The sequence below is a fragment of the Dysidea avara genome, chromosome 1, assembly GCF_963678975.1.
Source record: "Dysidea avara chromosome 1, odDysAvar1.4, whole genome shotgun sequence".
Taxonomy (NCBI): Eukaryota; Metazoa; Porifera; class Demospongiae; order Dictyoceratida; family Dysideidae; genus Dysidea; species Dysidea avara.
The window spans coordinates 50,839,751-50,853,286 of NC_089272.1; the positions used below are offsets into that span (position 1 = coordinate 50,839,751).

A 13,536-nucleotide genomic window follows, 5' to 3' on the forward strand; every position below is an offset into this window, starting at 1 on the left:
TTGACTATAGCCATTTCTTGGCCTGATCAGTAAATCCCAGTAATTTCCACTGGATCTTGTCCTAATAAAAATTAACAGCTACTATAGGATTGTATGTTATATGCTCACCACTTATCAGCAAATTTTTGTGTTTGGTCGCAACACCTCTACAAGGCAGAATTCATCATACACCCCCATGGCTTGAACACTGAGTCTATAAATTATATAACTGACAAAAATTAGTGATATCCCCCAAAAGCATCTTAGCTGTAAAAAAAGGCACGTCCAAGAAACTACAAGTATCTGTAACTCCTAACAGCTCAACTGTAGAAGAAGAGTCCATGAAATTAACTGGTAACCGAAAGAGCTGATATCTGGAGCGGCCAAGAATCAATGTTACTACAGCTGACTATGATTACCAAAGATTTACCAAGTCCATGCAAAAATACCTTGGCTGTAAAACAAGCAAATAAAAGTAACTGGCAACCAAAACAGCTGATATCTGAAACGGCCAAGAATAAAAGTTAAGTTGATACAACTAACTACAACTATTAACTTGCATGCAACATTGAATCTTAATCAATTAACTGTGTTCTATGCATTCACCCTTGCTACATCCTAAATTAATTCTTTGTAACTCTAATTGGCTGGTAATTTGGCCGCCTTTTTCAATAGTCAGTGTAAAGATGTTTTTGGGGGGTATGTAACATGTAAATAGAGTTTTACCTGCCGTGTTTGCCTCTTTGATCTCCAGTGGCTGCGCATGTATAACGTAGTAGTGACGTTCCCTGTATGGCCCCACAATCAAATTACGCATGTTAGGCTACATAAGAATTCGAGTAAACGGTGTAGCATCTTGTCACCTATTAGGTGAGGTGTCGTAGCAGCCTAAGCCGCCGGCACTTGTGCAATGTAGCACAAAACTGCAGCCAGTGCAATATTATATATTGCACTGCAATCAGTGCATTATAAGTTATAATGCACTCGCTGCGGTTAGTGCAGCAGTGCTATATATGAATTATAGCACTCGCGGCACCTTTGAACTGCCCACGCAGAGTGGTACATACATACATACATGTATACATACATACATACATACATATGTACATATGTACATACATACATACATACATACATACATACATACATACATACATACAATCATACATACATACATACATACATACATACATACATACATACATACATACGTACATACATACATACATACATACCTACACACACCGCATACAAACAACACACCACACACACAAGCAAAAAAGCAAAGCCTTCGGCTACCGCCAACGATCAGTGAACTAGCACTGGACTACTTAGGTGCTTTCAGTCAGCTGCCAGCAAATCCTCCTGGTAACCCGCAGGAGCTTACCAAGTCTCACAGGTAAAGTTGTGGGAACCCAAAGTCCCACCTGGTCCTTCACCCACTATGCGAGACAGGGAAAGTTGGTATTTGCTTCCCCAGGTACCCATTGATGTTACAGCTGGGTGGGCTGCTTCCTAGTTGATACCAGGCCACCTGGTCTCCATTTAGCAGCTGGGTAGACTGGAGCAGTGTGAGTAAAGTTTCTTGCTCAAGGAAACATCAACCACACCAACGTGGTGTAACTGGGAATGAACCTGGGACCTTCAATTACTGGGCCGATGCCCTAAGCATTCAGCTAAGCTGCTTCCACTACACACACACACACACACACACACACACACACACACACACACACACACACACACACACACACACTCACACACACACACACACACACACACACACACACACACACACACACACACACACTCACACACACACACACACACACACACACACACACACACACACACACACACACACACACACACACACACACACACACACACACACACACACACACCTCTTGATCTCTTGATGCCGCCCACTGGAATCCAGCGATAGCGGGGTCCCAAGTAAGGACCAGTGACAAGCTGTTTCCTTCACAAAAGTGACGATGTCATGTAAAATCACTTTGACGATGGAACTGTTGACCACAAGAACAGTTAAAAGTAGACCCCTGTGGGAGAGAATTTGCAGCACAGCTGTTCCGTCCCCTGGAATATGCCACTTCACATACTTGAGAATGACATAGTTTGGTCCACTGCATTCTGTCTTGGCAAAGAGAATGCCAGGAATCATCAATGCGAATGGTTTTAAGGTCAGACAATACCCCATTACACCACCGTTTCTTGGTCCCATGAAAAGGCCGTTTCCTCTAAAGTTCACTAAACAGTAGCTGCTTAGGCGGTCTATCATCACTCATACGGCCAAGGTGACCAAGCCAACGAAGGTGCCTTTCCATAATGAAATCAGCAATTGACCACTCCATACAAAATGCCTCTGACAGTTTCTTGGTAGTAATATGTACTCTCGCACACACACGCTCACGCACGCACACACATGTCTGTGTTCTGTGTGTGTTCTCTGTGTGTGCATGCGTGCTTGTGTATGTGCGCATGGGCATGCGTGTATTTGTTACGTAGTGACCACAAACCACACATATACTTTCTCGATGCATACTGAATTTTTAGCAAAGCTACATGGTATCTGCACTTACAAAGCAATGTTGAATCAAGATAGAATGATCAACGATGATGAATCTCTGAGGTATGTGAATCTTTTAAATAATATCACATTTGTTACATGTATTCTGTAGTCTTGATGAATTTTATAAATTTTATGACTTTCAAAGATTAAGTTGGAACAGAGTAAGTTTTACCTATAGCTACACATGCATGTACGTAGATGAATATGTTAATAATTTGTAAACTGGTCTTAATGCAGTGTGATATCATATTTGCATTTACAGTTGATCTGGAGATGTTTATGCATTACTGAATTTTTTATGACTTGTGTAGTTTGCAAAATAGCTAAATAAAAATTTGACTCTGACTGCTAATATGAAGAATGAAACTACAAACCTTTGCAATTTTGCGCAGTCAAGGAAAACACATAATTCTTATGCAAATATTTCCCAGCTATTAGAAGTTTAGCTGTAGCACTGCTGCATGTATTTATACAGCATGTGATGTTAACTTGGCAGTGAAGCAGCAGAGTACATAACAGCTTATAACTATGATCAGTTGTATTAAATACAGTATTAAAAGAGTATCTCAAATTATAACACTTAGCTTTTTCTTTTTGCATTATTGCCCTGTCCTACATTGTGTAACTAGCAAGTTGAGATAGAAGACAGTGAGCCATAGGTTATAACACTGTAACTTCTGTTATGTGGCTGTGTGCACACCTGTTTTACACATTATAGTCATTTTATTCATTGAAAGTAATTATCTTGTTTTACAATTAGGCGTATATGCAATGTATTAATAAAGTATTTACTTGTAGAACTTTATAAATAAGGTTGTTTTAAGTTATTGTGTATGTATTTACTTACCATGGAGATGTAAACTTCCTTTGTATCATACGGAGAGAAACTTTGGTAGAGGAAAAATTGGTTGAATCAAGTAAAATATCACAGTTGGCAAAATTAGGCAAAGCACATGCCCTTGTTTAAGTAATTATCATTCTACCTGGTGTGGTACCACATTTGATGTCTAAACGAGCATCTAATATTCAAGACTATACAGCAATGAACTAGAAGGTCACTACCCTCTAGCATAGTGGATATGTATAGTAGTAAGGTTTGAGGATACCAAATGTACTAGCACAATTAGTCAATTGTACTGGCAAGACTCGAGATAGGTGATTCGGTAGCCCTTTGCCATGCAGATGCAGAGTTACTCCAGAGACTGCTATGCTTGCACCAATTATGCTGGCATAATTTTGAGCATAAAAAAAGTATCAAGCATTATGCCAGCATAGTAGAACAATTTTCAAGATTTTAAATTAAAATGTGCAATGTGCACGCCAAATATACAGCAAGGTATGAACACACTACACATTATCACTGCATTTCATATCAATATAACGTGCAATGTTATTATTTTTATATTGTTTCTTGACTGATTATTCACACTTTGAGATCAGTATACTCTAATAGAGCAGTCAAAGACTGATATACTCTAATAAAACAGCCAACTCTGGAGGATTTTGAAAACATACTTTTGAACATAATAAGCTGGATTTCTGAGCACTGCTCAAAAGCATACGTAATACATAGGTATTTTAAAAGCATAATTGGCTCAAGCCTAGGGACTGCTTGGTTCCATCAGCAGCAAATACACACACTTAAAACTACATAAGTAAGCAATTAGCTACAAAGAATGACTGTTATCCTCATGAGCAAAACATTTGGATGTAGAAAGTTTGCCGATTTCATGATTATTCACCAAATTCACCAAATTTTGCCACTGCCAAAGTTCCCTCCATACAGTACACAAAAGTATGTGTATGTATTCTATTATGTAGGTGACAGGTTATGGCAAAAAAGTTCGATGGTACTCAATTTTCCAAGGAAAAATCTACACATGCTTTAATTTTCTGACAGTTGTTGTTAGTAGTGTTTACTTCAATGTTCTTATAAGTGAGTTTATCCTACATATGCATTTTGACTTGCATATAGTCAAGTATTATAGTTTGGAATAGTAGAATGTTTATTACCAGTAATCTGTACGCAGCGTACTGTATGCAGTATATGGTGGCTGAATTTCAGACTTCATATCTATTGTTTTTGCATGTAGTGTTATAAGGAGTATGGCCATACTGCAGGCTGCAGAGATATTACTAGGGACCCCCCAATTATGCTCATAATTTCACCTATTATGCTATGCTGCACTGCTCAAAAATTTACCTATTATGCTTAAATTTATGCTCAATACTTACCCATTATGCTCAAATTATGCCCAATTATTTATGCCTTAGTTTTCATGCTCTGCTAATAATTTCCAATTTATGGATAAATACTACGTGGCTGCAGCACAAACTTACTTGTCAAAATGCATATCACAGAAAAGATCGACATACTCTAATAGAACAGTCAGCTATGTGATTGTTCTATTAGAGTTACTGACCGTTCTATTAGAGTATATCGATCTTTCTGTGATAGCTGTTTTAATAAGCAAGAATTCATACTATTACACAAATATTCTACCTATTATGCTAGCATTATGCTCAATTCTTTCAGGCACCTATTATGCTCATAATCATGCCAGCATAATTGGCGGGTCCCTAGATATTACATTATCCGTTGTTATGTTATATATTTTATTCCAGATTTGATTATACTCAGTAACTTATTGTACTTCTACGTCATTACTTCACGAATTGAAGGTATATAACATTATGTGTATATAGTGGTTCTATACTTGAATACACACATGTACATGTGTGTGTATATGTGAACTGGATTATATGGAAAATCATCTATATTGTCACATTTCACAATACATGTATTCTACAGGCAATAGATCTACCAATCAGTCTCACAGTGAATACTTGAATTTATAGAACAAGTTCTGTAAAAATAATTCTTGGTAACTCAATGAATTATAACTTTCTAATCAGGGACAGTGGGCAAGGGCTTGTAGTCCCTGTCAAAGAGATTGCCCCATCTAAAATTATCTCTATTATTTTGTCATTGAACAATTGTGACCAGATCTGTGAAAAGGGATCTTATAGCTTTTCCAAATGCATGTACTTGGTAACACACAACTTGATTTGTGAAAATGGTTCCAGTTTGAAATTTGGTCACATAATAGCACTATTATTTTGTGTAATATGAAAGTAATAGGCTGAACACATGAGTAGTTGTGAGTAGTCAAACTTGGGAATTTGGAAAGGCTATAAGACTAGTATTCTAACTGATAAACTGCTAAAATCACTGTCAAATTCAATCTCTGAGAGCCTAATTTTAAAACTTTTCTGGGGGCATTGGCATGCTTCACATGCTAGTGTGCTTTGCAGACCCTTAGATATATCATGCCTAAATAAAGGTGTCTCCTCCACCCCTAATTTCTTATCATGTGATATTTTAGTTTACTATCCAAATCTGGTCACACATGTGACTTTATATTTGTATGGATCAAAGTTATCATGGTATCTTCACTCTTCAGATCCCATCAACAGATTTGATATAGCTAATGGTGGTACTCTCAACATCAATTTTGCTTATATAATAAGTCAGTTAATCATACAGTGAAACAGTTTGGTGTCTTTATGAACTGTGTATGCTGTAGTTTACTTGTTAGAAATTTTCATAAAAGTGATGGGCTTGGGACCAGTCTATTACATTAGATCTTACTGGAATATGTGAGTATATATAATGTACTACATTTAACGTGAACTAAAATGAATATACATTTTTTTGTTTTAGATTTGACTGCATTGTTATCATCACTAGTTTTATAATTCAACTCTTTGAAATTGGTGACCATTATCTAGTTTTTATAATACCCCTAAGATTTCTGAGGTATGAATGTGTACGTAATTGGGATACGTTACTTTTAAAATGTCAACTATTGTCTTAGACTTATTCGGTTCAACAAAAGACTCCGAGCCATCTACAACACACTGGCAATACTGTTTCCACAGATAATCAATATCGTTGTACTGTTGATGCTGATATACTATTTTTATGCTATCATTGGAATGGAAATTTTGAGTGGGGAGGTAGAACCAGGCTGCTGTAACCTGCTAAAGTTAGTGTTTAACAGTGGGACCTCATTTATCCTAACCTGTTGGGCCCAAGCCCTGTTCATAACTCAATCATCCATTAGTGCATACATAAATGCAGTCACTTATTCACTATATACCCGTTAACTGATGGTATTCAATGCTAATGGTCAACAGACTATAATAAGAGCACTTTGCACTTCAATGCAAGTAGGTTACCCCACTGTCTGCTAGGGTTTGGTCTGTGGTCACCAACAAATTAACCAATGATTACCACAAAACCATTATCAAACCATCTAATTACATGCCAATTTCTTTGAAGGCTACCCTCCAGCCGGCAAGCTAATAATCTGATACCATTTCCCGTCAATTATTAGTCACGTGCAGCACTTCAGACCCGTTCAGTTAACCGAGTGCCCGGATGCTTGAGGTCTGGATAAACGAAGCCCTACTGTACATGAAAAGGATGCACCATGTGATAGATATGATTTATGTTTGTTTTCACAAATGCAAATATGAGTTTTACATAATTTGTACTCTTAGTGTTTATGCAGCAAAGGGATCAGTATTGGTAGTGGGTGGTATCTTTGTTACATGATCATACATGTCCATGTGTTGTAGCATTATGATCTACTGGCTTTATCATATTATTGAACACTTTTACAAATATTGAGTAGTGGTCCAGAATTTTAGAAAGGGGTGATTGATAGTAGTGGTCCAGAAATTTAAAAAGGGGTTCTACTCTGAGGTATGGTAATTGTAGCTATGACTAGCTACCTAATTGTACTAATTATGTACTTAAACCTTCATAGAAGGTCTAAAGGCAGAAGTTCTTGAAAAGTTAACAATTAACTAACATGATAACTGTATTTAGAAGTGCTTGCTATGTACATTAGTGCTGGGTTGCAATTTCAAATACAACCAAGGAAGTATAATTAGTGCTTTTGTAACTTAAGGTTATTTCCTTCAGTAAAAACTGATTAGAATCACCTTATTTAATTAATCAAGAAATTTCAAAGTTTGTCTGAGTATTGAGCATGTGAACATCGAAACCTCAGTACTATAATATTTTCTAGATAAAACATCAAGAGGGCCATCATAGTTACAAATGATGACCACCTAAAGGTTGCATGCATGTGTATAGTACATATTCCTATGGGAGTGACACTGTAGTGTGTGTGTGTGCACTATACATGTGTAAAAATGTGTGTACATTGTATACTCTGCTTGCCTCAATAATGTTAATGTAAATTTGTACCCACAGTGGTACAACTGGTGTGCAGGATTATTACACTGGTAATGGAAGTAATGTCTTCTATTTGAACAACTTTGACAGTATATCTCAAAGTTATGGTACGTATGTATGTCATTTTATTATCATATAAAGAAAAATAGTGGTGAGTTGAATGTTGTAACAAGAAAATATTTATGACTGGATTTTGGAAAAATGTTCCAAATCGCACATAAGAAGTTTCAAGATAAATGGTTTTAAAGAATTCAAGTTAGTATAACTTGCCAAGAATAGCAAGCACGTGTATGAAATTTACACAAAAGATGCATCAATCTATTACCTTTCAGACCACTTCCAGTACTTGTAGCTGCTTGTAGAGGTTCCCACCAAATAAGATAGAAAATCTGAGCGGTTGGATGAGCAAAGTAGTATCGCGAGTGCTCACAAAGGGATGGAGAGTGGGGGTGGTGGGGTGGGGTGGGCAAGAGATAGACTTCAAATTAGAGACAGACCACGAATGGAGTCCAGACATGAGATTACAGGGCTGCGATGGCTTCTTAGTGGCTGATATGTAGTAAAACCAACAGAAAAAACGTCTGGCCAACATTATCAGGTCATCCACCAGTAAACCACTGATTCTTGCCAAGCCAGACCCAGAAACCGCCTTTCAAGCTCTCCACATCACCCAGAAAAGTTGTCTGTTAAAACCAGCCTCGAGTAGTTTGAGTAGTACCGAGGGTCAAAACTAGTAGTACGATAGTGTAGCTATCCACTACACTGGTTGTGTTAGTTTGATTTTGCCTAATGTGCGGGTTTGGATCAGTTTTGTAAAATCTAGTTGCATTGATTGGTTGGTCATTTACATGCTAATTTTTGGCAGTAGCAAAATTGCTTTTGAACTTTCATTCTCAGAGTTCATTATAGCGGAGTAGTATTTAAAGAAGTAACTGTGACTTTTTGAACACTTACAGTAGCTACATGGTTTGCTCTACCACAACATACATACATTGTTTTGTAATTTTATTATTATACATCTAGTTGTGTTATGTTATGTAGTGACATTGTTCGAGCTGATGGTGGTTAACAACTGGTGGATCATCATGGAAGGGTTTCATGCTGGATCAGGGAGGAGATCTACTCGTGCTTTCTTCATTTTCTTCCATCTTACTACCTCCGTGAGTGATGTGATGTTTGATGTCCATTCTGCTTTAGTAGAACACTGTTAACATTGACTACACAGTATGTTAGCATTTTTATCACAAATTCTCAATCTAGAGTTTATGGTGTATCAGTAAAGTTTAGAATATCTATTAAGTTTAGTGTCTTTGTAATGGAACTGAAGCCATCTACATAATTATGTTGCTACGTAGTTATCCTAATCTCCATTGCTGCTGTTTTACATGCTGACTGCAAATGCATGCTTGTATATTTAGTCTAGTATAATTTTACAGGTTGTAATAAATGTTGCAATTGCATTCATTGTTGAAGCATTTGCACTCAAGATTGAACTTGCTCGTCAGAAGTATATTACTAGAAAAGGTAGGTCTCGATTTACATAATTATTTGTACTTTAAAATTATTACATGTAGTTGCGGACCAGTACACTGGTGATAGATATGTAGAAAGATATGAAGTTTCAGTTAATCTACAGGAACTTCTTACTATAGAGGCATTGAAGAGACCATACTGGTCATGGGAACTACCATATGTTGCAAGGAAAGAAGTAACTGTAAGTATGTATGTATTGGACCTTACTCTCTTGAACAAAAGCCTGTGCTTCAATTTTAACAGTTCTATGTGACTCTGTATTTGTTCTCCAGGTTGTTGTATCACTGTTATTTGAAGGACTAAAGAGACATACAAAAGGAGACATTCACCAACAATTGTACAAAGATCACTTAGAGGTAATTTTAAAGTGAAATAATATAATATGTTACTTTATTCAATATGCAAATTTTACAAACTAGCTTGTTGAGCCGATTTAAAACCTTTAAACCACACATACAGAGTGGAGAGTTTACAAGTATGTAAAGTAGGTATAAACAACCACCATTCAACTAGCAATGACTATGAATCTAATGAGAGCAATTTTCAACCGTATGTGCTTAACTTTTCTTTCTAAATTGAATTGTTTTTTTAATGCACTCTGTGGTATATCTATCATGAGTCATGGGTTATAGTATTATTGCCTGACCTGATAAGTGGTACAAAATGAATAATTTTATTATCAATAGGAAGTGTATCAATTTCACTAGGAGCAAAGTTACTAGTAAATGTTCGTAAATCTCTTCATATTTGTGGGAGCTAGAGGCAGACATATTGAAGCATTGAAACTGGGTCAGGTCATCCCGGTGGTCAATCGGATCACTTTTTGTGTAGGTCATCCAGGTGATCTGCTTTACAGATTATCCTGGTCTGATCTAGAATGAATCACATGTGACATTAACCCTTAAACCCGCAGCTGTTTTATAAAACGCAAGCACTGAAATGAATATCCAGTAAACCGGATCACATGCATGCCTTGTAAAACTAAACTCTATAACACAAAAACTGTTAAAGCTATATAAAAACAACAAACACCATCTTACTCACCATTAAATTTTGGTTTGAATGGCCCCATACGTCTTTGCATCCATTCAACCCACAGATACTCGCTTCACTTTGAAAGAGTAAAAGAACAATCCTTTCGTCTTCCTTCTTCACATAACGATGAACAAAGGGCCATAACTCGGCTGTACTTCGTCATATGGACTTTTTCTTGATGTCATGTTACTCCTCACATGATGGCAATTCAGTTGATATATAGATATCATGTGATTACTCTACCTCACTGTCAGATGAGCAAAATGACAATAATTATGAATGTGGAAGAACTCAAAATGATTTAGCGCATCGTAGTGGTTGAGTTCCTTTTTTGTATGTTGAAAGTTTATATACTGGCAGATAGCTTACTCTGTGCAAATTAATAAACTCTGTTTTTTGAAGCAGTCAGATAAATGCTTCATGAGATATGCTTGTTTGTAACCGCCTATGTATGATTGTCAAAAGCATTATGCGTTTTCAATTCCTTTTTTATCAAATCCAGTTTTCTGGATTATGCGGGTTTAAGGGTTAATTAATTAGTTGACAATGTGAAATTGTATTAATTCATAGATCCTTTATGATTAATGCATCATAGTCTGCCCTGCTGCTCCATAGTCAAATTATGCTTGGTCGAATGCATCAGTCAGCAGAAAATTTGATATAATTTTTAAAATTCCTGTAGTAACTTATAGCCAATACTACCAACTCATTGTGAAGGAAACTGGTGACTATATAGTGCATATCGCATCAAAGGAAAGAATGATGCCAGACATATTAAAAATTAAATGTGTGACTAAACACATGCCGCGGCTATCAGTTACCGAAAAATGATGTGGCCATTCTAGTTTATATTTGGCTATGTCTCGTAGGTTTGCCTGTAAAATATTGAATCAACTCTAAATAGAACACGGCATAATATTACAGAAGCAACTCATTTCATGATAAGCTATGTTCCATGCACTCATTGCACAGTGTTACAAATGAGGAACAGTACGAGAAGCACCTCTGTAATCAATCCATTCACTATGGAATTACAGATAATTCTTGTAATAGCCAGCAACCGAAGCCATTACTGCATTAGCTACTTACAAATTAACAACTACATGGCACTGATGGAGAAAGTAACTGGAGGTTAATTTAATATAAGTCCATGATGCATTCACTGTAACTGCAGCAGTAGACCAAAAGGCATTTGTGACCCAGTCTGGAAAAACTGGTCTAATCACCTATTTAAAAGTATCAAAAAATGCCAGTTTTAAGTATTTAGTGTGTTGTAGCTCGCCAATGGTTGAAGCTGTGTGTACCAAATTTTCACAAGTTTTACACCAATTCCTTACCTTCCAGAGCATCCACTGTGCTAGTAGCCAACAACTACGTTTCCCGCAATTTTAGATAGTTTTTAAACTGAGGTTTACTGTATCAGGTGAGCTCCAAAAGGGGTGAGAGGTGGGTCCCGGAAGGAGGGCAAGAGGTTGATGGAAAAATTGAGAAGGAAGGCGTAGGGATAAATTTAGGCCACTTTATGGGCCATTCAGGTCTCAAAACTGGCTTAAATGAAAGGATATTCACAGCACAGTCTTTATTCAATACCAAGGAGCTGTACAGCCAAATACAGCCAAATACAGCCACCCCCAGGCTGACCAGAGCTCCATTAATGCCCCACACCACACATAAAGATTGCCAATGGGCTTGGAAAAAGCAGCCAGAAAAAGCAAACCACTCAAGTCTAGCTGATTTTATCGTGAAATTACATAGTTTATTCATGTAGCTTTGTGTTCTTGGTGAAAAATCGAATCTGCTGACATGGGTGATAAGACCAATTTTCCCAGATCCAGTCACATTTCTCAGGCTTAAGTAACGCAGAACAGAAAAGAAATTAAGTCCAGACCCAGATGACCTGCTGACCCAGATAGCAATCCAAGTCAAGCCTGGATGTCACTCTAAAACTGAGGCATGCTCCAAAAGCTAGTATGAACAAGTGTGATTAGAAATTTTACATTTTGAGTATCAATGTGGGGATAAAAACCATGGAACAAGGGAGATTAGCAACACCTACCGCCATCCTAGTGGACATTAATTGCTCGTTCATATGCAGCCTATAGCTAGTAATACAGCTGCAAGTGTTTTAACAATCTCCTTGTTTCATTGTTTTCTTTTCTATGATCCCTACTCAAATATAAAGTTTCTAATGTTTCTAACACTTGCATATGCTGACTTAATTAAAAGCTGCTAATGAAATTCTTTCATACGGACCTACGTCTCAACGTACTGAGTGAAGATTATAGTTTATCAGTATATTAGTTCACACCTTCTGAAGAACATCCATATCTTGATATACAGTTGAGTTTCAGGTTAATTAACTATGCTACACATACATAGTGTATGCATATTATTATGCCATGTGGCATTTGTCTTAGAAATGGATTGAAGAAGATGAAGTGATTGGGCAGTCTGCAGAATTCTTATTCAACCAGTTACCACAGAAGTCATCCTTTAGTCTAATGCAGCAACTAAAAGACAATGTCTTATTATTGATTATGTATATTTTTGACTAATAATTATTGTTATTTGTTCATACTATAGTGTATTTAGCTAGATTGGGTGGAAGTTCACAAACAGTGTGATAGCAAGTGTAGTTTGCAGCCTGTTAGCTAAAATAAAATGATTTCCTTAACTTGGCTATTCTGTTTCTGGATTCATAGCCTCTCATTGACCAATAAAAGCCAGTCACATGGCTGCACTTGTACAGTAGCTAGCTAGTCTTGCTTAGGCTTAGTAGCACAGGCATGCACTTTACATTACACTGCATGCCAGATGCAGGCTCGGATCTAGGTTTTCAGAAGTGGGTGCTAACAGGCATTTATAATGAAAAGAGTTAAAACTGGTTGATACAGCTAGCTGTAAAGTGTGCAAAGCACACTCAGCATGGAGGACTTTGTGGAATGCCCCACAGGAAAATTTGTAAATTTAATTAGCCTTCTAAGATTGAATTTGGACTGAAAAATGACATGTCACTTTAGTTTAAGTAACTCACAACAAAATGACATCATTATTCCCTACCATGCAGTTGCAGTACTATACAGCTGTCATATAAAGTGCCTTTTCTACATCTTGTGGAACAGGAAGGAGA

At 37.0% G+C, this 13,536-nt stretch overlaps 1 protein-coding gene across 3 annotated transcripts in view; it reads left to right on the top strand.

Annotated features, from left to right (window-relative positions):
- The window catches only part of LOC136268137 (two pore channel protein 1-like), a 46,552-nt gene extending 33,578 nt beyond the window's left edge, over positions 1–12,974 (top strand). For 2 of the 3 annotated variants that reach the window (XM_066063386.1, XM_066063399.1), the window contains 14 exons: positions 2,554–2,629; positions 2,679–2,730; positions 4,391–4,505; positions 5,195–5,251; positions 6,034–6,099; positions 6,157–6,229; positions 6,294–6,389; positions 6,448–6,618; positions 7,857–7,945; positions 8,880–8,998; positions 9,275–9,362; positions 9,413–9,552; positions 9,644–9,727; positions 12,824–12,974. In XM_066063386.1, the coding sequence (XP_065919458.1) occupies positions 2,554–2,629; positions 2,679–2,730; positions 4,391–4,505; positions 5,195–5,251; positions 6,034–6,099; positions 6,157–6,229; positions 6,294–6,389; positions 6,448–6,618; positions 7,857–7,945; positions 8,880–8,998; positions 9,275–9,362; positions 9,413–9,552; positions 9,644–9,727; positions 12,824–12,961 (1,364 nt within the window). In that variant the 3' untranslated portion in view covers positions 12,962–12,974. The remainder of the gene's footprint in view (positions 1–2,553; positions 2,630–2,678; positions 2,731–4,390; positions 4,506–5,194; positions 5,252–6,033; positions 6,100–6,156; positions 6,230–6,293; positions 6,390–6,447; positions 6,619–7,856; positions 7,946–8,879; positions 8,999–9,274; positions 9,363–9,412; positions 9,553–9,643; positions 9,728–12,823) is intronic. The other variant, XM_066063393.1, reaches the window with a different exon arrangement.
- Positions 12,975–13,536: the final 562 nt, after the last annotated feature.